Source organism: Misgurnus anguillicaudatus, chromosome 7, assembly GCF_027580225.2.
Source record: "Misgurnus anguillicaudatus chromosome 7, ASM2758022v2, whole genome shotgun sequence".
In the NCBI taxonomy this organism is placed as follows: Eukaryota; Metazoa; Chordata; class Actinopteri; order Cypriniformes; family Cobitidae; genus Misgurnus; species Misgurnus anguillicaudatus.
The window spans coordinates 24,404,369-24,429,010 of NC_073343.2; the positions used below are offsets into that span (position 1 = coordinate 24,404,369).

Genomic DNA, 24,642 nt, shown 5'->3' on the forward strand with positions numbered 1-24,642 from the left:
TCACCCTCAAGTTGTTCCAAACCTGTATAAATGTCTTTTTATCAAAAGATATTTTGAGCAATGTTTGTAACCAAACAGTTTTTGAGCACCATTGACTTCCATAATATTTTTCTTTTCTACTATGGAAATCAATAGTGCTCCTGTTTCCTGCTTGATTACACATCTTCCTTTGTGTACAGAAGAGGTAAAAATGTATACAGGTTTGACAGGTTTTATACAGCCTTTAAATGTAAAACTACGAATTGCAGATGAGAACATACACATTAGTTAATTATTAAATGTGACTTTTATCCACTAGATGGCAGTGGTTTTCAAGCACCATTCTATTACTTAAAAGGGCCATATCATGAAAATCTGACTTTTTTCATGTTTAAGTGCTATAATTGGGTCCCCAGTGCTTCTATCAACCTAGAAAATGTTAAAAGAACAACCCAGTAACTTAGTTTTCTCTGCAAGTATGTAAAAAAATAGGTCATTGAAATTTGGCTCCCCTTGTGATGTCAGAAGGGGATAATACCGCCTCTTAATCTGCACTATCCAACCACAGCACTGACATTTAGTGCAGAGATCAGCTCATTTGCATTTTAAAGGACACACCCAAAAATGCCACATTTTTGCTCACACCTACAAAGTGTCAATTTTAACATGTTATAATAAATTATCTATATGGTATTTTGAGCTAAAACTTCACATACGCACGCTGGGGACACCAAAGATTTATTTGACATCTTAAAAAAGTCTCCATCAGACACATCACATTTCCACGTCAAAGACTTGAAAAACACAAACACAAATTAATGTACAGATCTTGTTTAATTCCAGTTTTCCCATTTGTTTGTACATATATGTATATATTTATATATTACCTTCAATGACAGTTATGGTAAACGGGGGTGAACAGAAGTTAAAACTGTACTGTAACAGTACATCTAAACATAAGTCATTATCATCTCTGCTTACAATTAAATATGCACAAGGCAAAGTCTACTTTTATTTACACATACAGAAGGCGACCAGTTGCCATTTATATACAGTCAACTGAACAATGCTGGATAATTACATCCCTTCACTGCCCGAGTTACGGGTCATTCTGGTCCAAACTTCATCAGTACTAACATTAGTTTCATTAAAAGTTACATAACAGATTATTTAGTTGCTCTGCAACCACATCAAACATACGTCACATAAAACGCTCTGCTGTGTTACTGCCGCAGTAATAACTCTATTGACCGGTTAAACATTTCAATGCCTTAGAAACGGTTAGTAAAAGTTAAGGAACGTGACTGACAATGATGAATGGTTTTAATTTAACAATACACACTAAAGAGAGAGAGAGAAGTATTACTGTTAGAGGGAAGACTCATCTGGATAAAAGCAGGGAAATAACCCTAGAAACATTTTGATGGGTAAAAAAAACAGTTTGCAGATGCTCAAGGTGACATCACACACATGTTAAAGGAAAACAACACCGTTTTTCAACACTTCACCATGTTCCCACCTCAACTTAGATGAACCAACACATACCTATCCTCCTTCAATGCGTACACTCAATCCCTGCACAGCGCTTCCTAAATGTGTTAGCATTTAGCCCAGCCCCACTCATTCCTATGGATCCAAACAAAAGTTTTATTTTGTGCCACCATACTTACTCAACTTTAAATAGGGGAAACATGGAAGTGTTTGGTGGCTTCTAAATTCATCCCTGTTTGGATCCTAAGGAATGAACGGCGCTAGGCCAAATGCCAACACATTCACCACGCGCTGCACAAAGATCAAGTGCACGCACTAAACAAAGACAGGTATGCATCAATTCATCCAAATTGAGGCAAGAACATAGCAAAACACCGAAAAACGGTGGTGCCTTCCCCCAAGATTCTTGGCAATTATGTTAAATATAATTGATTAGGTTTAGAAATGAAACCCACACATACCTCTCAAGGTAAAAGTCCATTCAGTATATTCCTGCACACTAAATGAAGTATGAAATAGCTCTCCAAAATCAAAATATCAATCGAAGACAGTTCAGACTAATAAATATCTATAACTTGAGGCTCTTTAATAGTTCCTGTAATCTCCCTGTAGGTCACCAAATATTCACCGACCCTCATGGTGCACAAAACTCTTCAACACAACACAAATACAGTCACTCTGTATCCTCTTTTGTGCTGATTTCTCTCATTCGAGCAGTGCATTTCCCAGGTGTGAGTAATAGGAGGCCTACGTATATATGCAGCGCTGGGGCAGGTAGTGAAAACGAGGGGATCGAAGCTCCCCTCAAAGGCAAGACAGCGCTCTCATAGCATATTTCTGGTTTAGCACCATTACAATGCCGTCCTTGGAAATCATACATACGAAGCCAAACATATACATCCTTCTTTTTTTCCATAATTCCATGCCAGACATGGAATGTGGCCGATACAAGACAGATGCGTGTACAAATCTCAGAGTTTAGTGTGAACAGCTCTTCTCATCACCATTGTGACTGTTACAAATAAGTCAAAAGTGCATTTATTGCATCACAGTAACACAGACATCATATGGAATCGTATCTGGTCCACAAACCAAATAAAAATGAACCTCAATCTCCAAACTTGCATGTTGTGTTTAGGTGTTACGAGACCGTAAAGCCATTGGATCATAGCAGTAAGGGCCAGTGATCTACAATAGCTCGCCGGTGAAGGAAACTCATGGATGATGCCGCACGAAAGGGTGGTGATGTCATCAACCGTCAGTCCATGATGAAATGTACAAATGAGACTGGAAATGCTCCTCTTCTCATTGGCTCTCCTTCAATGTGGCCCAGCTACAGAACAAAAGAAAGATGTTATAATCAGGGTTCCCACGGGTTCTTGAAATCCTTGAAAGTTTGTGAATCTGGGGGAAAAAATTCAAGGAAGTTTTTGAAAATATACATACACAGATATAGGGCATTGAAGGTGCTTGAATCTATTTTGTGCAATAATTTTTCTGGAAAAAATCCATATTCCCTGTTGTGTAGGATATTATCATAAAAATTCTAGACTTTTTAAGCACACGTGCTGAACTGTTCGCTTTAAATGCTTATATCTTCTGTATGCGAATGTTGATTCATACCAAAATGCTTTTTTGCATAGTTGTGTTTGACACATAAAAACGTCTTGGGTTACGTATGTAACTGTTGTTTCCTGAGAAGGGAACAAGAAGCTGCGTCTTCCTTGGCATACTTCCTGCATCCCTGTAACTCTGTCTTTGGCAATATTTCAGATAGCGATATATTTCCTGGCTCCCGCGTCACCCTGTCTTTGTCGTTAAGCCTCACCATTGAATTTGATATACACATTCAGACGTACTTACCCCTGGAGGCGTCCCCAAAGTATCACCGCAGTGACGCAGCGCGAGTTCCCTCAAAAGGAAACTGTAACAATGTATCTTAAAATGTAACACGATGTAACCTTGCTCTCACTTGAAATGTGTCCCCACATTTAGTTCTTGAATTTGAGGGTATTGGACCTGGAAAGTCCTTGAAAGGTCCTTGAATTTGAAGTTAACTAAGGTGTGGGAACCCTGTATAATGGATAATAATGTTGCCATGATTTTCCTTCAGTCAGAAAAGATGCATTTTTCCATTTTATTTTATTATTAACAAGTATTGTGTGTTCCAAAAAGGGTAGAAAACTTTTGATGGACACTGATGGAGACTTAAATAAGTGAAGTCTATGGTTGTGTCATGCTGAGATCACAGGAGCTCTCTGCAACCCTCAGTAAGGATTAAAAATGTTAAAGCACTTTATAAACAATTCATCAACTTGGAAGCCCGTCTGTGAGACTATCAATCATTTGAAGTCTATTTTAGGCAACATCGGCATACCATATTTAGACAAAGACCAGACCGGGAAGTCTCACACTGGTTAGTCTAAAAAACATCCAGAATTGCCTTTCGAGAATCTTAAGGGATACTCCTGCCAAAAATCTAAATTAGCCCATGACCCTCAAGCAATACGAGATACACATGTCCATCATCCCTCAGACAAACACATTTGGAGTTACTTTACTAAATGTCCTTGCCTTTCCAAGCTTTATAATGGTAGAAAACAGGGATCAGAGAACAACTTCTGACTTTAAACCTCCCATAAAGTGCATTCTTCGTTCATAGAGGTAATCCGCACGGCTCCAAGGAGTTAAAAAAGTTATTTTTTGTGTAATCGATGTGATTTTGTAAGAAAAATGGTTGCACTTTATTTTACAGTACGTGTACTTACCTTGTACATATATGGTAAATAAGTTGTACTTACCGACAAATATGTGGTACTTACTTTTAGGTATCTACATGGTAATTCATTGGTATCATTACTGTACTTACCAGTAGTACATACTTGGTAGTTATTATGTAACTCTAGGTAAGTACTGGGTAATAACATATACATACTTATAGTGTAGGTGTACTGTAACTAACGAGAAACACTAGTGTACTTACAAATAAATGTACAATATAAGTATTTAGTATTAACAGGCAAGTTAGGGTAAATGACAGGTATTTATAGTGTGCATATGATAACTAATATCAAACACTTCTGTACTTACAAATTGTATATACACGATAAGTGTGTGGTACCTGTAGGCCAGTGTAAGTTAATGACGGCACATATGGTGTATGTATACTGTAACTAACGAGAAACACTACTGTACTTACAAATTGTATATACACAATAAGTGTGTGGTACCTGCAGGCAAGTGTAAGTATACTTATACCATATGTATATGATAACTAAGAACAAACATTACTGATGTGCCATTTTGGTACTCAGACTCAGTATCTTTGTCCTTTTAACCAACCATTGACTATCATACGCATTAACTACTGGGTACATTCACTAGTACGTCCATGGTTACTGCATGGAAACAGGACTGTAAAATAAAATGTTGCTTTTTACACAGTTATTATATAGGACCTACCACCTAAGATGTAGCATCATATACATGTCACTGTGAGGCAAACCCAACCATTGACTATCATACGCATTAACTACTGGGTACATTCACTAGTAAGTCTATGGTAACTGCATGTAAACAGGACTGTAAAATAAAGTGTTGCTTTTTACACAGTTATTACATAGGACCTATTACCTAAGATATAGCATCATATACATGTCACTGTGAGACCCAACCATTGACTATCATACGCATTAACTACTGGGTACATTCACTAGTACACACTTATTGTGTATATACAATTTGTAAGTACAGTAGTGTTTCATATTAGTTATCATATATGTACACTATAAATGTCATTTATCCTAACTTGCCTGTAAATACTAAATACTTATATTGTACATGTATTTGTAAGTACAGTAGTGTTTCTCGTTAGTTACAGTATACCTAGTCTCAGCCTCAGACGTCACGCCCACAAACTGTTGGCTGAACGTCTGATGTTTTTCGTACACTTTTCTGGAAACCCTGTGAGAATGTTAAAGTCGGCTTTGATTGGTTGAAAAAAAAACGGATTTCCAGGAGACGCGAGTGTCGCGATTAGCTTCGGTCCCTGGAAAATAAAGCTCTGACGTTCCATTGAGTGAAGAGAGTGTTCACGTGGATAATAATGAGCAGTTATCATGATCAGTTAAACATTGGATTCTTAAAAATATGCAAAGTTTGCGACATCGACTCTCTAAAAGACGTCCAAGAGTTTTGCTTGAGGCAGTTAGTGGAGTCAAAAAGTTTGGTTCTCCTGAATTGCTTGTATGTGCTAAAAAGTGGAGAGATATGCTTCAAACAGACGTTTAACGGGAGCGTCTCACTGGTGTGGCTGTTGATGAAGTGCACAACGTTGTCCTATGGTGAGTAATGTTGTTTATTTAGATGCTAATCGGTTGCGGCTGGTCATTTCAATAACTGACTTGTTGCCAGCCGGCTCGTTGTTGTGGGGAGTCCGAAACGTGACGCTAGATGAAACAAACTGTGATTGGTTGTTTGACATGTCGGTCAAACAGCTCGTGGGCGGGATTTGTCCAGAAAAAGCAGCGAAAAACTTTGAAGGTCTGGCTACGCGAGACTACAGTATACCTACACTATAAGTATGTATCTGTTATTACCCAGTACTTATCTAGAGTTACATAATAACTACCAAGTATGTACCACTGGTAAGTACAGTAATGATACCAGTTAATTACCATGTAGATACCTAAACGTAAGCACCACACATTTGTCGGTAAGTACAATTTATTTACCATATATGTACAAGGTAAGTACACGTACTGCAAAATAAAGTGCTACCGAAAAAATTATCTTTAAGTTTTAAACTTTATAAACTATAATAACTAGCTACCCTAAAAAGACCTGTATTAACCCCTTGGAGCCATGTGGATTACTTTTGTGAAGGATGGATCCACTTTTTGGCCTTCAAAGTCAGACATTGTTCCCTGATCTGTGTTTTTTAGCGTTATAAGCTTGGAAAAGCAAGGACATTTACTAAAATAACTCCAAATGTGCTTGTCCGAAAGATGATAGACATGTGTATCACGGATTGCTCGAGGGGGAGTAATCATGGGGTCATTTTGATATTTGGTTGGAGTATCGCTTTAAGGGGTACCTCGATTATAGAAACTTGTATGCTTAAATACTTTATGGGGCAGAGTTTAGATTAATCCAGGACTAGGCTTTAGTTAAATTTGGACATGTAAGTAGTTTTTACAAACAAACCTTATAAGAAACAATACTGGTGTGCACCTTGAGACAAAACAATAGCATTAATATATACATTAAAGGTACAATCCACTTTTTTTGAAAATATTCTTATTTTCCAGCTCCCCTACAGTTAAACATTTGATCTTTACCTTCCTGGAATCCATTCAGCTGATCCCTGGGTCTGGCGGTACCACTTTTAGCATAGCTTAGCATAATCCATTAAATCTGATAAGACCATTTAGCATCGCGCTCAAAAATAACCAAAGAGTTTAGATATTTTTCCTATTTAAAACTTGACTTTTCTGTAGTTACATCGTGTACTAAGACCGACGGAAAATTGAAAGTTGTCATTTTCTAGGCAGATACGGCTAAGAACTATACTCTCATTCCGGCGTAATAATCAAGGACTTTGCTGATGTAACATGGCTGCAGCAGGCGTAGTGATATCACGCAGTGCCTAAAATAGTCCCCTTAGTAACTTTCAATAGTGGGGGACTATAGTATAGTTCCTAGCCATATCTGCTTAGAAAATCGCAACTTTTAATTTTCCGTCGGTCTTGGTGCGCAGTGTGGCTGCAGAAGAGTCAAGTTTTAAATAGGAAAAATGTCAAAACTCTTTGGTTATTTTTAGCGCGATGCTAACGGTCTAATCAGATTCAATGGATTATGCTAAGCTATGCTAAAAGTGGTAGTGCCAGACCCAGAGATCAGCTCAATGGACTGCAAAACGGCAAACATCAAATGTTTAACTCTAGGGGAGCCGGAAAATGAGCATACTTAATAAAAATAAGATCCGTCAGAACACAGTGTTTTTTAAATGAAGGCAGCTCAAGTCTGGGAAATATTACATGCATATTTTTTCTATAAGGACAGAAAAAGACTAAGTGCGCTCTCCAGCTATTGTCAATTAAAGAAACATCAAAACTGTAAGTGTGTTGGAGATGCAGTGAAGCGCATCCACATGTAAATAGCATTGCAGTCATGCAGACGGAAGACTGAGCTTTGGGGATTTGGCTGGGCTGCTCAAAAGCGTCCTGTGAGAGTCAAAGACTAAATACAGCCAGTAGAAATCAAGGAGATTTGGCGGAAAACAAGATGCAGCTGGTCTGCATTCAGCCAGAAGGACACTGAACCAGGCTGACAGCCAAATGAACCCAAATATGATGAAAAAGAAATGCTCTTTTCCTGTGGTTCCCCCACTCTCAGTATTTATGTTTAAAGATGCATTGTGTAACTTTTAAAAGGATCTCTTGTCAGAAGGGCAACTTTATAATCAGTGGTGTATAAAGACCTTACATAATGAACTGTATTGTTTTTATTACCTTAGAATGAGCCGTTTTATCTACATTAAAAACACTGCCGGTCTCCTTCCATGGAAGTCGCCGCCATGTTTCTACAGTAGTCCTAAATGAACAAACTGTTCTACAGAGTGCGTTTCGTCCCTACGCCACCTCAGACGACGACATGTTTGTCTTGTTGCAGCCACTGTGTGCGTTTCAAAATTTAGGGGTGAGCTGTGGAATGAGCTGTTGATTGCAATTTGCTATCTCACCACTAGATATCACTAAAAACACACTACTACTTTAAAGGCGAATTGTGTCATTTCTAGGGTGAGCTGTGGAATGAGCTGTTGATTGCAATTTGCTATCTCACCACTAGATATCACTAAAAACACACTACTACTTTAAAGGCGAATTGTGTAATTTCTTTGCCACAATATGGAATCATCTGGTTCACCAAATGATCCCCATGTTTGCCAATCTCATGGAGTTGCATGCATTCAGTTTAATAAGGTAAAGATTTGGTGTACACCGGTGAAGATACTCACCCACCACTCCTGGTCCTCCTCACCATCTACCACAATGATTTCTCCCTCGGAAAAGGTCAGCTCATCCGGGTTATCAGCTACACAGTTATACACGGCCTTCACACGCTTTGGCTTCTGCTCGTGACACACATGGATCAGATTTGGAAACACAAGATTGTCAGTTGGTATGTTATACCCTGCTAGTCCAGCCTTGCTCATAGTTCACTTTCACAATAAGCACTGTACCAAATGTTGAAAAGAGATTTGCTTTTTGTTTAAATGGTGCCTTTGCTATACTGGACATTATCCATTAAAAAAAGGTTTTCTTGAAGGTGAACGTACCAGGTAGGTTTTCCTGGACATGTGGGTGGGTGGCAGAGACTGGCCAATGGTGATTTGCGGACATCCGGGAACTTCTTTAGCTTTTCAGAATTAAAGAAAAACAGGAAATGACCTCTTAATAATAGGGCTGATGAATTGACAATATTCAGTAATAAAAGTAGTGTTCAAACAATGTCATTATCAACTAGTTTGGTCTGTGATGTCACATAGTGCCCCACTGCAACAGTATGAGCTGTGCCTGAAGGAAAATTATGTCATTATTTACTCACCAAACCTTGTGTAAATTTCTCTGATTTTCTGAACACAAAGAAATAAATTTTGAGCAATGACTGTAACTAAACCTGTTTCTTACTTGATTACAAATGAAGAGTTTCGTTGCAAAACGAGATAACCACCATTTTTTTAATTGTTCAGAAATCTCGTTTTTTGGTTGTGCATTCCAATTAATTTCAATGCAACTGCAGTTGGTTTGTTTTGATTTAAACCTTCATAACTTAAAAAATACAGCTAAGTAGCACCATAAAACAAAATAATAACATGATAACATAATAATAAACATGTTTTGACAAAAATGTTAAAAAATGGATTTATCTCGTTTTGCAACGAAACTCTTCAAATGTCTTCGTTCGTGTTCAGCAAAGAACAGACATTTATACAGGAATTTAACACCCAATTCTTGGGTGAGCTATCAATTTAACTCTTTCCCCGCCAGCATTTTTATGATTTTTACAAAAGTTTAATGCCTTACAGAAAATTTTCTTCTTTCACTCTTTTCCCGCCATTGACTAGTTAACTCTTCAATTAAGAAAAAATGCTTTCCTGCCAATGACGAGTATTTCCGGCTTTCCGCAATACCGCTATTATACTTATAAAACTCGGAAAATACTTATAAAACGTGGAAGTATCGCCCTAGGGCTAACAGCTTTATGTCCGTGTATGTTTTGAGGATCGCTCTGAATCTGATCTCTTTCAAAAGTCCTTCACAAAAATGGAATTATCTCAGCTTTTTGTTCAAAATTTTGTGTTTTTGAAGAAGCCTACCCAGATTTGAGAGGCGATAAGAAGAAAACTAATCAAGTCAGGATTAAACTTTTTTTTAAACAGAGGGTCTGTTATTTCATTTGATATATTGCATTAAAAGAAAAACATTTTCTGGAAGGAATTAAACTTTTTGTGAAAATCATGAAAAATGCTGGCGCTGGCTTTAAAAAAAAAAAAACGCTGGCGGGAAAAAGTTTAATATAGATGGTTTCAACAACAACATATACAAGCGGCTTTCGTGGTCCACACGTAACTTCGATAAACTCCGCTAAGAATAAATAACAATAAAGTACTTTAAATTGGATTACCTAGTAAACCAAAACATTTGTTATTTTCAACAAGGTTTTTGTTCAAGAGTTCAGTTTAGCAACTAGACAGACCATTAAAAAAACTGAAACCGGAAGTGAAGTTCGGACCAGACGCGTATCGCGTCACCGCACGTGCGTCCGTTTAAAGGTGCAGTGTGTAATTTTTAGAAGGATCTCTTGACAGAAATGCAAAATAATATACAAAACTATATTATCAGGGGTGTATAAAGACCTTTTTATAACAACCGTTATGTGTTTATTACCTTTTCTACATACACAGAGGGTCCCCTTACGTGGAAGTCGCCATTTTGTGCAGCCATGTTTCTACAGAAGCCCGTAACGGACAAACTTTTTTTACTAAGTTGTCTCCGACGATAACATGTTTTTCCGGTGGCGGCTACCGTAGCTTCTCTATGCGTTTCAAAAGTGAGCCGTTGGTTGCAATTCGCAACCTCACCACTAGATGCTACTAAAATTTACACACTGCACCTTTAAACTGTCTATATAAACATATCAAATGAAAAAACAGACCATCTGCTTAAAAAAAAACATGTTTCTTCCTGTCTTCATTTGTTTTTTACAACCTCTTAAATATGGGTACGTTTGTTCAAAAATGCTACATTTGGTTGGAGATCAGATTCAGAATGATTATCAAAGCATACATGAGGTTAACACTGAATTAAATCAGTTTTCAATTTTTTATTAGTTGGGTAAGAGCAGCATCTAGTGGATAATAGCGGAATTACAGATTACCTTACCTTAAAAACTCGTCATTAGCACTATTCGGACAGGATTCGATTTCCAAACAACGTTTGAATTTCAACATGGCCCCCACGACGTCTGTGATTTCACGTACCGATTCGGACGGCATTAAAATTCTCAGGCTATTCCAGAGATGGGAGTGTCTGTTTCATGCATTTTGGCATTGCAGAAGAGCACGTGCTCTGGATACGCGTGTTTGTAAGGTCTGATATTTTGCTTTAAATGTAAAATTATTATAGAAAATGTAATTTATTAATCTAATTTTAACAAATCAAAATAACTTAAACAAATACTACTAAAGTAACCTATTTGTTTTATATAACTGTCTGCTTATAATAAACCCAAAGAAATAATAATTAATAACAATTTATTATCTTTATTAATTAACATTACCATTCCGGAGTTGACCAAAATAAGGTTGAGTTTACCTTATACTGATATTACAGTGGCCAGTCTTAACTTGTTTGATATTCAGCTCGTCTTCTTGATTTAATTATTTTATTTCGCCAGATGTAAAAAAAATCCATATCTGAATGAATGGGATTCAGGAAGTACAATATATGCACGTTAGTAAGACCTTATGGCAGATCACGTTGGCCAAAACACGACAAGAACCGCGTTTTCAAAAGATATTGCAGGCAAACACAGACACTAGCATCCGGACGGGATTAAATTTCTCAGAGGACCTCTGAGTTCTGCAAAAAACATTAGGTAAATTGCTCTGAAATTTTTACGGAGGTCGTCAGAGAAAAACAGAGACATTGCCAATTCGGACAGGATTAAAAACACAGAGGACCTCTGAGAAGCACAATTTTCTCAGAGGTCCCCCTGTAAAACTAATCCTGTCCGAATAGGGCTATTGGCAGGGAAATGTTTTCTCTTAATTTAAGAGATAACTCGTCAATGGCGAGGAAAGAGTTAATAAAGACATTCCTTCAACACTATTTTCATAATCGATTATTATTGATTAGTCGATAAGTTGTTGCAGCCCTATTCAATAATGCAGAAAACATTTTATAAGCCAAACACCAACTTGATAGTTAAAATGTTTCTTTTTTTGACATGTACCTGGTCTCTCGATGGATCCCGAGCGCACCAGCAAGCTTTTGTTCGGGCTCTTTTCCGCGCTGCAACCAACAACATAAAAATTCACATTTTTATGTGAATACAGCGTACAACGTTTCCTTCCATTCCTGCAATATAGAGTTAAAAAGCTAGGATATTTCAACTCGGGTCATACTGGGTAACACCATTAGTAATCCGTGTGGCCTCATTGTCTCTTCCTCTGATGCACGTGTGAGTGTTTGTGTGTGAACCAGGACTTGAATAAGAATTAATGACCTCAGTTTCCTACAGGCATTTTCCAAGTCTACAATCAGAGAGATATACTCACCTTTGACTCACCGCAAAGAAAGTTCAACTGGAGGACTTGTGACTAACAGCAGTTTGATTTTTGGACTGACTCTATCACTGGTTACTGTTGTGTTGACAGAGGCTGTGTGTATGCGCATGTGGTTGCGAGTTACGCAGTATTCTAACCTTGTAGCCCAGCTGATGTTCTGACCAGGAATGGTTTTGGGCTGTATACTCATTGCCTCCATCATATTGCCAGCTTTGGGCTTAGAAGGGGGAGGACCACCCGGTGCGAGGACTGAGGGGAGATTAAGGCATTAGACGTTTTCAGGATTATCATTCACGATAGTAAAATAAAGTCAACTGTTATGTCGATCAATCATTTAAAAAAAAAACGAACTCACCAGAGTTGGATGTGACTCGTAATGGGGGCGCTGGTGGGTGCATGTTCGGTGGGTCAGAGGAAGATCTCTGCCTGCCTGTCAGATCCAAAGTCCCAGGTTTCCAACCAGGTGAGCCCTGAGTAATTCCAGGAAGACCAGACGGCTGACCTGTGGAAAAGTACGAGAGTGAACAAGAGACTCCATTCAATACTCGGAGATATTAAATGCTCACAGGCTCTCAAGAGAAGTCTGCTTTTGTTTACCAGATGTGTGCATGCTGCAGTGAGTTATGGTTAACCGGATGTCTCCGCTGATGCATTGCAAGTGAAGATTGGCAAGCTTTTTAATTAATTCTCTATCTAGGGATTGTGGGACTGACAGAGTGACATTATGCAAATAATCGTTTTTTCTTTCACCAATGTATAGTTTTGCTTCAAAGGACATGATGGAGGCTATATGAACTGATTGGAAACACAAGGCACATACTGCCAAGCATTTGAGCTGAGCTCCTGCCCAGAGACTTTATGAGGACACATTTAGGTCAGCATCTTCACACGACCATTGCCATGGAGCTTTGTGGTGTAACTGGGTACGGTTAAGAATTCAGGAACAGGTCAAATGAGATTTCGGCCATTTTGGATCAGACAACTTCAAGGCTAATAATATTAATGTGGCCTCTTATGTCCTGAAACTTAAAAGGGACATTGTTTTGAAAATATGCTAATTTTTCAGCTCCCCTGGAGTTGAGCGTTTGAATTTTGCCGTTTTGGAATCCATTCAGCTGATCTCCGGGTCTGGCGCTGGCACTTTTGGCATGGCTTGGCACGGTCCATTGAGTTTGATTGGACCATTAGCATTGCGCTGAAAGATAACCAAAGAGTTTTGATATTTTTCCTATTTTTATCTATCATGGTAATCTTGAGTACCTATAGAGTAGTATTACATTCTTCATATATCCAAAGAGTCTTTAGTTTGATCAGATTTATAAAAGATAGATCAGCTTTCCAGATTCTTTTTGAATAATCCCGAGCTCCTGGAGAGAGCACACAAAACATTATCCCACTTCTCTGGATAACTTATGATTCACTACATGGTCATGCTGATTACATTATATGCACTTATGTGCAGATTGCCAATAAAACGCAGACATTTGATGCAGTTTTACGTAAAGGCACAGTAAGTAGGATTTACTCCCATCTAGTGGTGAAATTGTATTTTGCATTCAAACAAATAGTGCTCTCTAGCGCCTCGCTTTTCCAAAAAAGTGTTGCAACTACGGTAGCCGTTACGTACCAAGAAGCTATGACAACATGTTTCAGCTGGTTCACGTGACACTGGCTCTGACCGAAAAATGCGTTGTGGCAAGCACGTTGCGGTAGGCTAGTGCTTTTTGTCCCTCTTTGCTATTACAGTTTTTTAATATGGCGGAACGACATGGAAGCCTTCTTGGACTTACCCGTTCAATGGAAGTAAAGAGAAGAAATTCTAAGCTTACAAAAAAAAAATCAGATCATTGACACCCATGAGGAAATATTTATGAATAAAGACATTGATTTTGACTAAAAAAAAATATTGAAAAAGTTACATATTGTCCCTTTAACATCTGCGACTCATGACCTGGTTGGGACCACCCAATTTCAACAAAATCCAGCGTTAAACAAACACGCACAACTCTGCTGCAACCCTACATAAACATCCTATATCTATTGTTTCCATAATGCTGGGTTTACTGGGAAGCTGAACAAGCTTAACCCTTTCAGACCCTGCGTCCACTGGAATGGACATAACATGTTTTGTGGTTCAAACCATTAAAAATGCTAATCAACCAATCAAATAAGGCACACTGAATAAACACTGGAAAAATCAGGTCTTAAGGGGTTAGATTTCCCTCACAAACAACAACACACTTCTTTGCTGACGTTGATTTCGTGCCAGCTCTTGGTTGGTGTGTGTGTGCGCTAATCTGGTTAAAGTGCCCATATAAGGACTTCCACTGTACTTCCTGCACTGAAATTGCCCATATAGGAAATAAAGCAAGATTGTTACGTATTAATCTTTCATGTTACTCTGTCATACATCCAGTTGCTTTTTTGACACTTTGCCTATATTTAGCATGAGAAATCAAACTCACCGCAAAGTGAGTATTTTTTGTGTAACCTTTTTATTTAACGTTAAAAAAATAAGAAGTTTTGTATCAAGTATATTTTAAATTTCAATCCATAATCACCTGCTTTCTCTTCATCATTTGCTAAATGAGATGAAGTGAATAGTGAAATATGAAATACTTAAATTTCGAGGTGTTAGAGGTGCAAGCCATATTTAAAAAAAAAAAAAAAAACCAAATGTCCTTTTTCAAAAGAAAACACATGAAAAAATAATTCCAGCCTTGGAAAGAAGTTGTTCTTTTATGTAACATAAATGCAAAATGCGGACTGGCTTTACAATGAAATTCGTATGACATCATCGACACATTTATTTTTAAAAATGTATTCATTAAATACATTTAAAAAAATAAATTTGTTGATGATGTCATATTGGACCCACCAGGTCCACAGGCATGGCGGAGTTTAAGAGGTTGAAGTGCTTTCTGCAAAATGTAAACCCAAAGCGTATTTCAGTGATTGTGTGTTAAAATAAATTGTGAAATATGACATACCTATATTTCGAGGTGGTAGAGGTGGAGCGGAGCTGGACAAAGTGACGGGTGAGTTGGTGTTGATGATGGTTCCATAAGTCTCATTGTTGACCAGGTTGGGTATGAAGCTCCGCTGCTTGTCTTTGACCAGACTGGACGTGCTGGGCTGAAGAGAATTACTTCCTGGTGTGTAGCAGCTGATGGGTCTTTCATCCCGTCTGTGAGGGCTTGACTGTTGAGACAAAGGTCAAAGGTTAAGACCAATCTGACGCAAACGAGACACTTCCTTGAGGTTTTGAGTTCATTCTTACCTTCTCATCTAGATCTTCATCACTTTCATCCAGGTCCTCATGTTGAAGCCTCCACTCGTACTCTACGTGTACATGAGCGTTGAACTTCCCCGCAAGTGCCTGGTTCAGCTAAAGATACATTTACAGTGAATCAACAGCTTTCATTCCTAAAGCCACGTTAGCCCAAAACTAGCCCAGTTGCGTTTACAGTAGCTTACCAATTCCTCGCACTGTATATGTTTGAGTCGCCTGGCGATGTCAAGCGGGGTCTCGCCTGCCTCATTAGCTAAACACACAGGATAAAACACTTGTTAGACAGTTTATGGGGTCACACTCACTAAGATGCTGTTAAAATTAGTAAGTAAGCCTGGGAGATTAGCATTTTCTTCTCTACCTTCAGGACTACTGGCTTCCTGTGGTGAATTGTACTTTATGAATAAGACAAAGCCAAGACTATCCAGACAGCTTGCTCACAAAAGACGCTGGCAGGGAGCTGAGAGAGGAGATTCCCTGGCACAGTTTACTCTCCCACATACACACATAAGAGCCACATATGGCTCCGAGCTATATTTTGACCCCATTGTTGGTGGACAGACTGTTAATGAGAAAGATTCCTGTGCATAACAACAGGCTTGCACAAACCCTCCCTAATCACCACCACATCGAGTTTTCCCAGAAGTCCGCAAAAAAACATGGTGAGAGAGTATCCTGAAGAGCACCGCTAGACAAAACAATAAATCTCGGAATTCAAAAAAGACTCCAGAATTTTTTTTTTACCGTTTGTGGCATTTAGCCCATGTCTATTAGACTGTGGTCATCCGTATCCAAATAATTTACAAAAATTATTCTTAGCAGAATTGTGTACATTATTTCTCTTATAAAAAACAAACCAAAAAGACTGATGACTCATAATGAACAGATGTTTGACCAATCAAATGCTTTCTAAAATGAGTATGCCCCTCCCCCAATATCACCTGTAATAGAATTGTCTATTAGTAACCCCTTACATGGCGCAAATCCCTTTTAAGTGGGGGGGTCAGCATGTGATGTACACCTTCAAATTAATATAACTCTGGCATTTTTTGTTAAGAAGCCTAATCTTGGTCTTGTTTTAAAGACAACACTTTAGGGTTTTTCACAGAAGTGTCTGGAGGTGAAATCTTTAAAAAAAAATTTTTATAGCAGTTTAAATTTATTTTAAGAAATAAAAATGTCAATAACAATAATTTTATAAAAAAAAATTTAAACATGTACAAATTTCACAAAAGCCATAAGTCTTAAGTTGTTGTGATCCAAATTTTAAGTTAAAATCATGAAATCTGGTGTCACATTTTTTGTGGTTTTACCAACAACGGCCACTAGGTGTCAACGGTTTGCTGCATACTCTTGTCACAAATTAATAAATTACTGTCACTGCATTATTATTAATGCAAAAATGTTTTGAAATATGAAAATTACATTCTTATGCTGCGTTCACACCAGGCGCGGTAGAGGCATCTAGCGCAAGTGATTTCAATGTTAAGTCAATGTAAAGATGCGTTTACGACCCATCTGGAGGTCTTGCGACGCGAATGAGGTGTTTAGCGCGGGGTTGTAGATGCGATTCGCCTCGTTCGCGAAAATTATGCGAATTGAGCGCTGCCGCTGGAAACACGCAAGTTGAAAAATCTGAACTTACAGCGTTAACCAATCTGGAGCTTGCTCTATTAGTGACGTGATTACAGGAAGCGAATGGAGTCGCAGAAGCCCTTTCATGATGCGAATTTCCACGTGAATGCCTTGATGACTAGAATTTCACACACGGCTTTCACGCACGAATGAAGAAAGTAAACTCAAAATGCTCAAGCATCTAACTACGTGCGGTAGACTCGAATTTGACGCCTCAAACACGTCTGGTGTGAACCCACAGTTAGAGCTTACCAATGATAAATAGTTTGTCAACATTTTTGAAGATTTATAATAGGATATAGTGTTATGAATAAATAATAATTAATATGCATTTCTATGTGGGTGGAGTCATGTTACAAACTGTCACTACATTATTTATATCATCAGATGACCTTGAAATATGAAGCTACATTTTGTAGCTTTCCGGTGATATATAGTTTGTTGTGATACATAAAAATGTAAATGCAAAATATTTAAGTAATGCCACTTAAGGTAATACAAAAAGAAAAAGGACTGAATCTCCTGTTTCATTAAAAAACACATGGGAAAAGATTATTGGCAACTAATCTCAAAGGGACTTATTTTACATAACACAAACGGAAATTTCGGACTGGTTTCACCATTTATGGATTTTCTGGCAGAGTTTAAAAGTGCAATGCACTTTTTTGAAGAATCTCTTGACAGAAATGCAATATAATATAAACAACCATATAATTAGTGGTGTATAAAGACCTTACAAAATGAACTGTATTGTTTTTATTACCTTAGAATGAGCCGTTTTTATCTACATACACGTGGGTCCCCTTACATAAAAGTCGCCGCCATGTTTCTACAAAAACCTTAAAGAGACAAACTGTTCTACATACCGCGTTTCGTCACTAAGATTTCTCAGACGATGACATGTTTGTTCTGTGGCGGCTACCGTAGCTTCTCTATGCGCTTCAAAAAGGAGGGATGAGTTGTGGACAGAGCCACACTGCTAGATGCTGCTAAAAGTCCCACATTGCACCTTTAATGGTGCGTTCACACCAGACGCGGAAGAGACGGCAAGCGCGAGTGGTTTACATGTTAAGTCAATGCAAAGACGCGAATAGGCATCCTGGGGCACAGTAAGTGCTAATAGCGCGTGGGGTGGATGGCGCATTCCACGCAAATTGAGCGTTGCTGCGTGATCCACATGATTTGAAAAATCTGAATTTCGGTGGATTTTCGTACCACGTTAACCAATCAGGAGCTTGCTCTAGCAGTGATGTGGTTACAGGAAGCAAGCGGAGGCAGAAAACAAAACAACAATGGAGGACAATCATCATTACTACACAAGAAATCTTCGTACTTTTACAGGAATTAAAAGGATCTTGTTTGGAAGAGTGAGGAGGTCGAACAATCTGGTAAGTTTTCTCAATTTGAGCTATATAAGCACTGCCCATGACGCAAATTTCTGTGTGACGTCTCGAACTGTGTTGGGGGTAACGCATTACAAGTAACGTGCATTACGTAATATTACTTTTCTGAAGTAAAGAGTAAAGTAACGCATTACTTTATAAATGTACACATTAATATTTGAGTTACTTTTTCAAAAAAGTAATGCAAGTTACTTTTTTAGTTTAATTATTTTGATAAAAAAATATGTACTAAATTAAACTAACTGTAGTCACATTGTGCACTATGCGTAAACGCCTGTGTGGGAACAGTTTGAGTCAGAAACATTTTTGTGATGAAATATGCAATTTCTGAATGCAGAACTTTTCAATCATAAAAAACACCTGGAAGGCCTGAAAGAGATCAAGCCTCAGCCAAGAAAAAGTAACGAAAAAGTAACTAAAAAGTAACGTTTTCATGAAAAGTAACTAAGTAATGCAATTAGTTACTTTTTTTCGGAGTAACTTAATATTGTAATGCATTACTTTTAAAAGTAACTTTCCCCAACACTGATCTCGAATGACAAAAATTTTAAGCGCGGCTTTCACACGCGAATGAAGTGCATAAACTGAAAATGTTCAAGCGTCCAACTATGCGCGAAAATCGTGGTTTTTGCCGCCTCTTCCGCGCCTGGTGTGAACGCACAAGTAAGAGGTTCCAGTGTTTTCCGCAAAGGTAAACCCAAAGCGTATTTCAGTGACTGTGTAGTTGGATTTTCTTACCAATATCTATAGAGGCCTTTCCTCTCAGCAGCAGTTTAAGACACTCACTGTTGTCCGTCAAGCAGCAGTAATGCAGCGCTGAGCTTCCTTTAACCGTTTGCTTATCCAGGTTCAAACTGCAGAGGGAAACATAAAATGTTCCTGTTTTATAAACATAAAACTTCAACTTTCTTCTGCAGCCACAGCTATAAAAGCCACTTTAACCATCGAGACCAGCATGTTTAAATAGCTCTGGTCACACAACGACAAAAAAGGCCTTCATTCAGATGTATTTGGAGAGCTGTGACAGTTGGTCAGCAAAGAATGGAAATAAAAACGGAAAGTAATTTCGGCTGTCTGGGTCGTGCCTGTTTTGGGTGAGGAAGTCCACGATATGAAGGGAGGTCCTGTCCACCAGTCTGACGGCCAGATGAAGAGCTGTCTCGCCTTGTTCCTACCACAGCAAAGCAAACAGAGACATGAACAAACAAACAAACAAACATAACGTGTTATATTGAAGCTTGGTTGCTTCTTGCGTTTGTGTATACGCTACTAAGGAAAAGTTTGGTGATAAATGTGACCCTGTCTGTGAAAACCCAGCTAAACTAAGCTAGAAGTTTTGTAAAGCCAACAACTAAATAACTGTCATCCAATCAGAGGTGAGATAAGCTTACATGTCCATTGGCCAGAGGAATAGGCTCCATTAGATCCACCCCCTCAGCGTAGACCTGGATCAGGGAGAAAATATCTCGGGCTTTCACTGCGTCACACAACGTGTGGAGTTTGGAAAGACCATCGGGACACTTCTTTCGAGCGAACCGTTTCTCTGTGTATTTTGCCAGGATGAAGTCTTTTCTCGCCTGCCTGTGCCATTAAACAGAAAATGAGAGGGATACGTTAAAAATAAAAAACAATGCAAAGGCGACACATTGAGTTACAAGACAAATTCCCAAAAAACAACTCTGGCTTGCATGTCACTGGACGGATTTGGTTTGATCACATCTTCCGCCGTCAAACAAGCCTCCATGATCTCATTAAACCCAGCGTTCCCCACGTTCTTGGCCAGCTGAACACCACAGCACACCACGTACACACAAACACATGCATGAAATCAACCGTACAGCAAAAACTAGATGCATTCAACATCGCCAAACGTGGTGCATTTATTCAGTCCATTTCATCTGTTTTGTTACTTAATTATATTCCAATCAGCATAACAATGTGTCCTGGCAAGCAAGTTTTGTGTAATTGCCATAATGATCATAAATGGCTCAAACATTTAAGCTGCAATCATGCGTGTGTAATGACTCCCAAAGAGTCTGATTTTTATTATAAAGAAACCATATAAAATTCAAAGCATGCAGATTGCATCAAACCAAGTGCAAACCGCAAATAAACCCAATATTAAAATCTGAAGAGATAAGCTTCTTAAATTGAACATCAAGCACTAACCAAGAGTTCAGAGGTGCTGAGGACATCTAGCGTTAAAGACTGGATTCTGGAGTAGTGCACGCCCAACTCACGGTGGATCCCAGAACACTCGATGCACGTCAGGATGCCCAGGTTGGTGGACAGCCACGTTGGACCTGAGGAGGAATAAAAGATGCTCACGTCACATGCTTGCAGAAGAAAGGTTTTCACTCAAAACAATACCAGTAACATTTCAGTAACATCTAGAAGAAAGTAGCCAATGACAAGACGGATTGTTGTCACCATTTACATGACGAAAGGGAAGTATACTGTTATGCCCCAATCAGACTATAAGCGACTAGCAGTAGCAGAGTGACTCTCATTCATTTTAGTGGAAGTTTGCTGACTTCTGGCGACACGAGCGAGAGGCACCGTTGGCAAACGAATGGGGCATGTCCAGTGGAGCTACAAAGTTGAGAAAAGTTTAACTACCAATGAGAGCGAAGCAGTAGAGTTCACATCATCCGTCTCTTGTCAGTTACTGGAGTGGACGGTACTCATTTGTTTATGACAACTAGATTTAGAAACGTCTCTAAACAACCTCATTGAAGGAGATGAGTGACACACAGTGACAAAGTCACTTGTAATGTGTACGGGCATTACTGTGCGTGCACACCGCCAGCAACCAGCAATGGGTGAGCGACGCGATCTCATTCATTTCAAAGGAAGCTTGGCGATTTTCTGCGACACTAGCGACAGCAACCGCTGGCGTCAGGAAGTGGGCGTGTCCAGCAATGCAACAAAGTTGAGACCTTATAAGTAAAGTTCAACATTATGCAAATGATGAGTGACTTTCAAGGACGACAACCAATGAAAGTGAAGCAGTGGAGTTCACACCGTCTCTTGTCATTTACTGAAAGGACGGTTACTCATTTGTTTATAGTCGTTACTAGGACAACCAAAATTAGAAACGCCTACTAACAACCTTATTTAATGAGACGAGTGACACACAGCGACAAAGTCGCATGTAATGTATACGAGTGCGCACCATAGACTGTAAAAAAGATGGACGACGCAATGTCGCTTCCTTCCATTGTAATGAATTGAAGCCAAAAATGTCCAATCATGGGCGCTGCCATGTTATGTAAAAATGTCAATTTGGACCCAGGCCACGCGCAGAACGGTATCAAACTTCCGCCCAAACGCTCTCCCGCCCAATTCAACCATGGCAATCTTAACGACACACCCCATTTCTATAGCATAACATTACTAGCTAAAATGAAACTTAGCACAAAAATGAACAATTGAACATATATTAGCGTCATAACAACTACCTTAAAGGACCAAAACCATCTTTCGGAAAATTTTATTGGAAGTGTAAATAATTTTTTTATCATTTAGAGCCGGGTCCCGTTTGCATGGAGAGGACCGGGTTTATGGGAGTACTGCAGCCACCCACCAGGGGGCGATCAAAGAGTCAGCAGATTCACTTTTCAAGATTTTTGAGCCAGCAACTAGCGACTAGCAATGGCAGAGCATCGCAATCTCATTTATTTCAATGGAAGGACGATTTTCAACAACCCAAGAGACAGTGACCATTGGCGACAAGAGGGGGCATGTCCAACGATGCGACAAAGTTGAGAAAAGTTTAACTTCATGCAAATGATGAGCGACTTTCGGGAGTGAAAACCAATGAAAACGAAGCAGTGTTCACGTTGCTAATCAGTAATTAGAGTGGATGGTACTCATTTATTTATGAAAACCAGATTTAGAAACACCTCCATACAATTTTTTTGAAAGAGATAACACAGCGAAAAAGTAACACAGCGACAAAGTCGCTTGAATGTGTACGAGGCATTACCGTCAGCGATTAGCAATTGTGGAGCGACGCAATCTCATTCATATCAATGGAAGCTTGGCGACTTCCAGCAACACGAGCGAACGAAGCGAACGAAGCAGTGGAGTTTCCATCATCTGTCATTCGTCATTTACTGATATGACAGTTACTCATTTGTTTATAGTGTTACTAGGACATACAGAATTAGGAACAACTCCTAAGTCATTTTACAAAAAAGTTGTAAAAGAAACTAAACTCAACCGAACTTAGTAAAAAGACAAATACTTTTGTGTTTTTAAACCATAATTAGGATGACCACATGTGCCATTTTTCAAGGAAGCGTCCTGGCCAGGATTTTGTTTGCGTCTTCCGGAAGTCGTATTTGTCGACCGCATACGTCATCGAGGTTTATTATTTCAGGTTCTATTTCGGAAAAGCAACCATTACATTTCAAGGTAAGAATGAAACTACGATTATATACGTTTTAAACAGAACCTCGATGACGTATGCGCTCAACAAATACGACTTCCGGAAGATGCACACAAAATCCTGGCCAACCCCCACTGATGATTTTATTACTTTTATTATTATTCATTCAAATTCAACCCTAGCCAGCTTCCTTTACAACCAGCTTCCGCTTTGTTCTTCCTCTGAGCCAATTCCAAACAACCCTTCCTGTCAATTTCCAGGTCATTTACCGGGAGCTCCGCAGTCACAGCAGACGTCGTTGCCGGCCATCCGCTTGACCTCACCCAGGATGGCCTTGGTGAGCTCCTGGACGATGTTGTTCTCGCCGACGTGCTGGTCGCCTTTAAAAGCGTTATTGAGTGCCTCCTCTTTGCTGTTTTGCAACACTGAGATCCATCTGAGAGGAAACCCAGGGATTATGAGAGGAAATAAAGAGCAGTGATGGCAAATAAAACAAGTTTAAGAGAGTAATAGTGAAGCTTTTGTGACAGTTTCCCATTAAAAAGATAAAATATGAACTCACATTTGACACTCCGGCTCATCTTCTGCCTGGAAATGATATGTTCTGTCATCTAAAAGTAATAAATAAGAGAGTTGAATGAAGGAAAAAACTGATACCTATTGTCAAATGTTTTTTGTGATTTACTGTTTTCTACATAAAATCATCCTACATAATGTAAAGAGCATTTTGTGAAAATATAACCTTGATATATTTAATACTGATTCATCTTATTTTAGGATTGACATCAATCAGTAAAAATCTAACTTTGATGCAAGACTTTAAATATACAATGTTGCCACGTCCAAACAAAAACGGTAATACTATTTTTTTTCGTACCTCTTTGTTAGCATAAAGCCAACAATTTAACTAAAAGCCTGTTAAGATACTCCCTAACAGTACTATAGCTATACAGAGGATCCTGTTGTTCTAAATGGGTTTTATAAAGCAGAGATAATTCCAGTAAGCAATAAGTTGTACTTGCTGAAGGGCAAACTTTCTCATAAGAGTAAAACTGTAAAGAACCACTGGGAATGAGGATAAACTGAGGAAATAAAAGACAGGACAGGCTGAAGATAACCTCCAAAACTCCCACTCATGACATAACACGTGAACTTGTTTTTCTCTCTGGCGTCAGTTTCCTGTGCCCAGATGAGGAAATACTGAAACATGGGAGAAATTCCCCAGCCCGTACTAGTGTTTCCTCACAGATAACACTAAACACTCGGTTAAATTGGTATTTCTAATAAACACGCAACAGCTCAGAAGACAGCATCAACAAAACCGCCTAAACCAGCTTAGCTGATTTATGCAAGTCTGTGAACCAACACCAGGCCAAGGATTTGTAAACAGTGGTACAGAATCTGACCATCTGAAAACTATGATGTTGCCCTTTGCAAAAAAGGTTCCGGGTATAAAAATCCAACTGTTTTCCTTATAGGGGAAATTATTTTTTAACTTATAAATGTTTAACTCTTTCCCCGCCCACATTTTTTATTAAGTTGCCAGCCAGTACCAGCATTTTTCATGATTTTCACAAAAGTTCAATGCCTTCCAGAA

At 38.8% G+C, this 24,642-nt stretch overlaps 1 protein-coding gene across 2 annotated transcripts in view; it reads right to left on the reverse strand.

Moving 5' to 3' along the window:
- Positions 1-794: 794 nt before the first annotated feature.
- Positions 795-24,642, reverse strand: part of LOC129417324 (arf-GAP with SH3 domain, ANK repeat and PH domain-containing protein 2) — a 106,339-nt gene continuing 82,491 nt past the window's right edge. For both annotated transcript variants that reach the window (XM_073869631.1, XM_073869630.1), the window contains 16 exons: positions 23,608-23,656; positions 23,315-23,481; positions 20,822-20,955; positions 20,337-20,435; positions 20,044-20,229; positions 19,738-19,823; positions 19,391-19,506; positions 15,800-15,867; positions 15,603-15,710; positions 15,313-15,523; positions 12,678-12,824; positions 12,460-12,571; positions 11,989-12,047; positions 8,810-8,889; positions 8,489-8,602; positions 795-2,803 (listed from right to left, as the gene is read on the reverse strand). In XM_073869631.1, the coding sequence (XP_073725732.1) occupies positions 2,729-2,803; positions 8,489-8,602; positions 8,810-8,889; positions 11,989-12,047; positions 12,460-12,571; positions 12,678-12,824; positions 15,313-15,523; positions 15,603-15,710; positions 15,800-15,867; positions 19,391-19,506; positions 19,738-19,823; positions 20,044-20,229; positions 20,337-20,435; positions 20,822-20,955; positions 23,315-23,481; positions 23,608-23,656 (1,811 nt within the window). In that variant the 3' untranslated portion in view covers positions 795-2,728. The remainder of the gene's footprint in view (positions 2,804-8,488; positions 8,603-8,809; positions 8,890-11,988; positions 12,048-12,459; positions 12,572-12,677; positions 12,825-15,312; positions 15,524-15,602; positions 15,711-15,799; positions 15,868-19,390; positions 19,507-19,737; positions 19,824-20,043; positions 20,230-20,336; positions 20,436-20,821; positions 20,956-23,314; positions 23,482-23,607; positions 23,657-24,642) is intronic.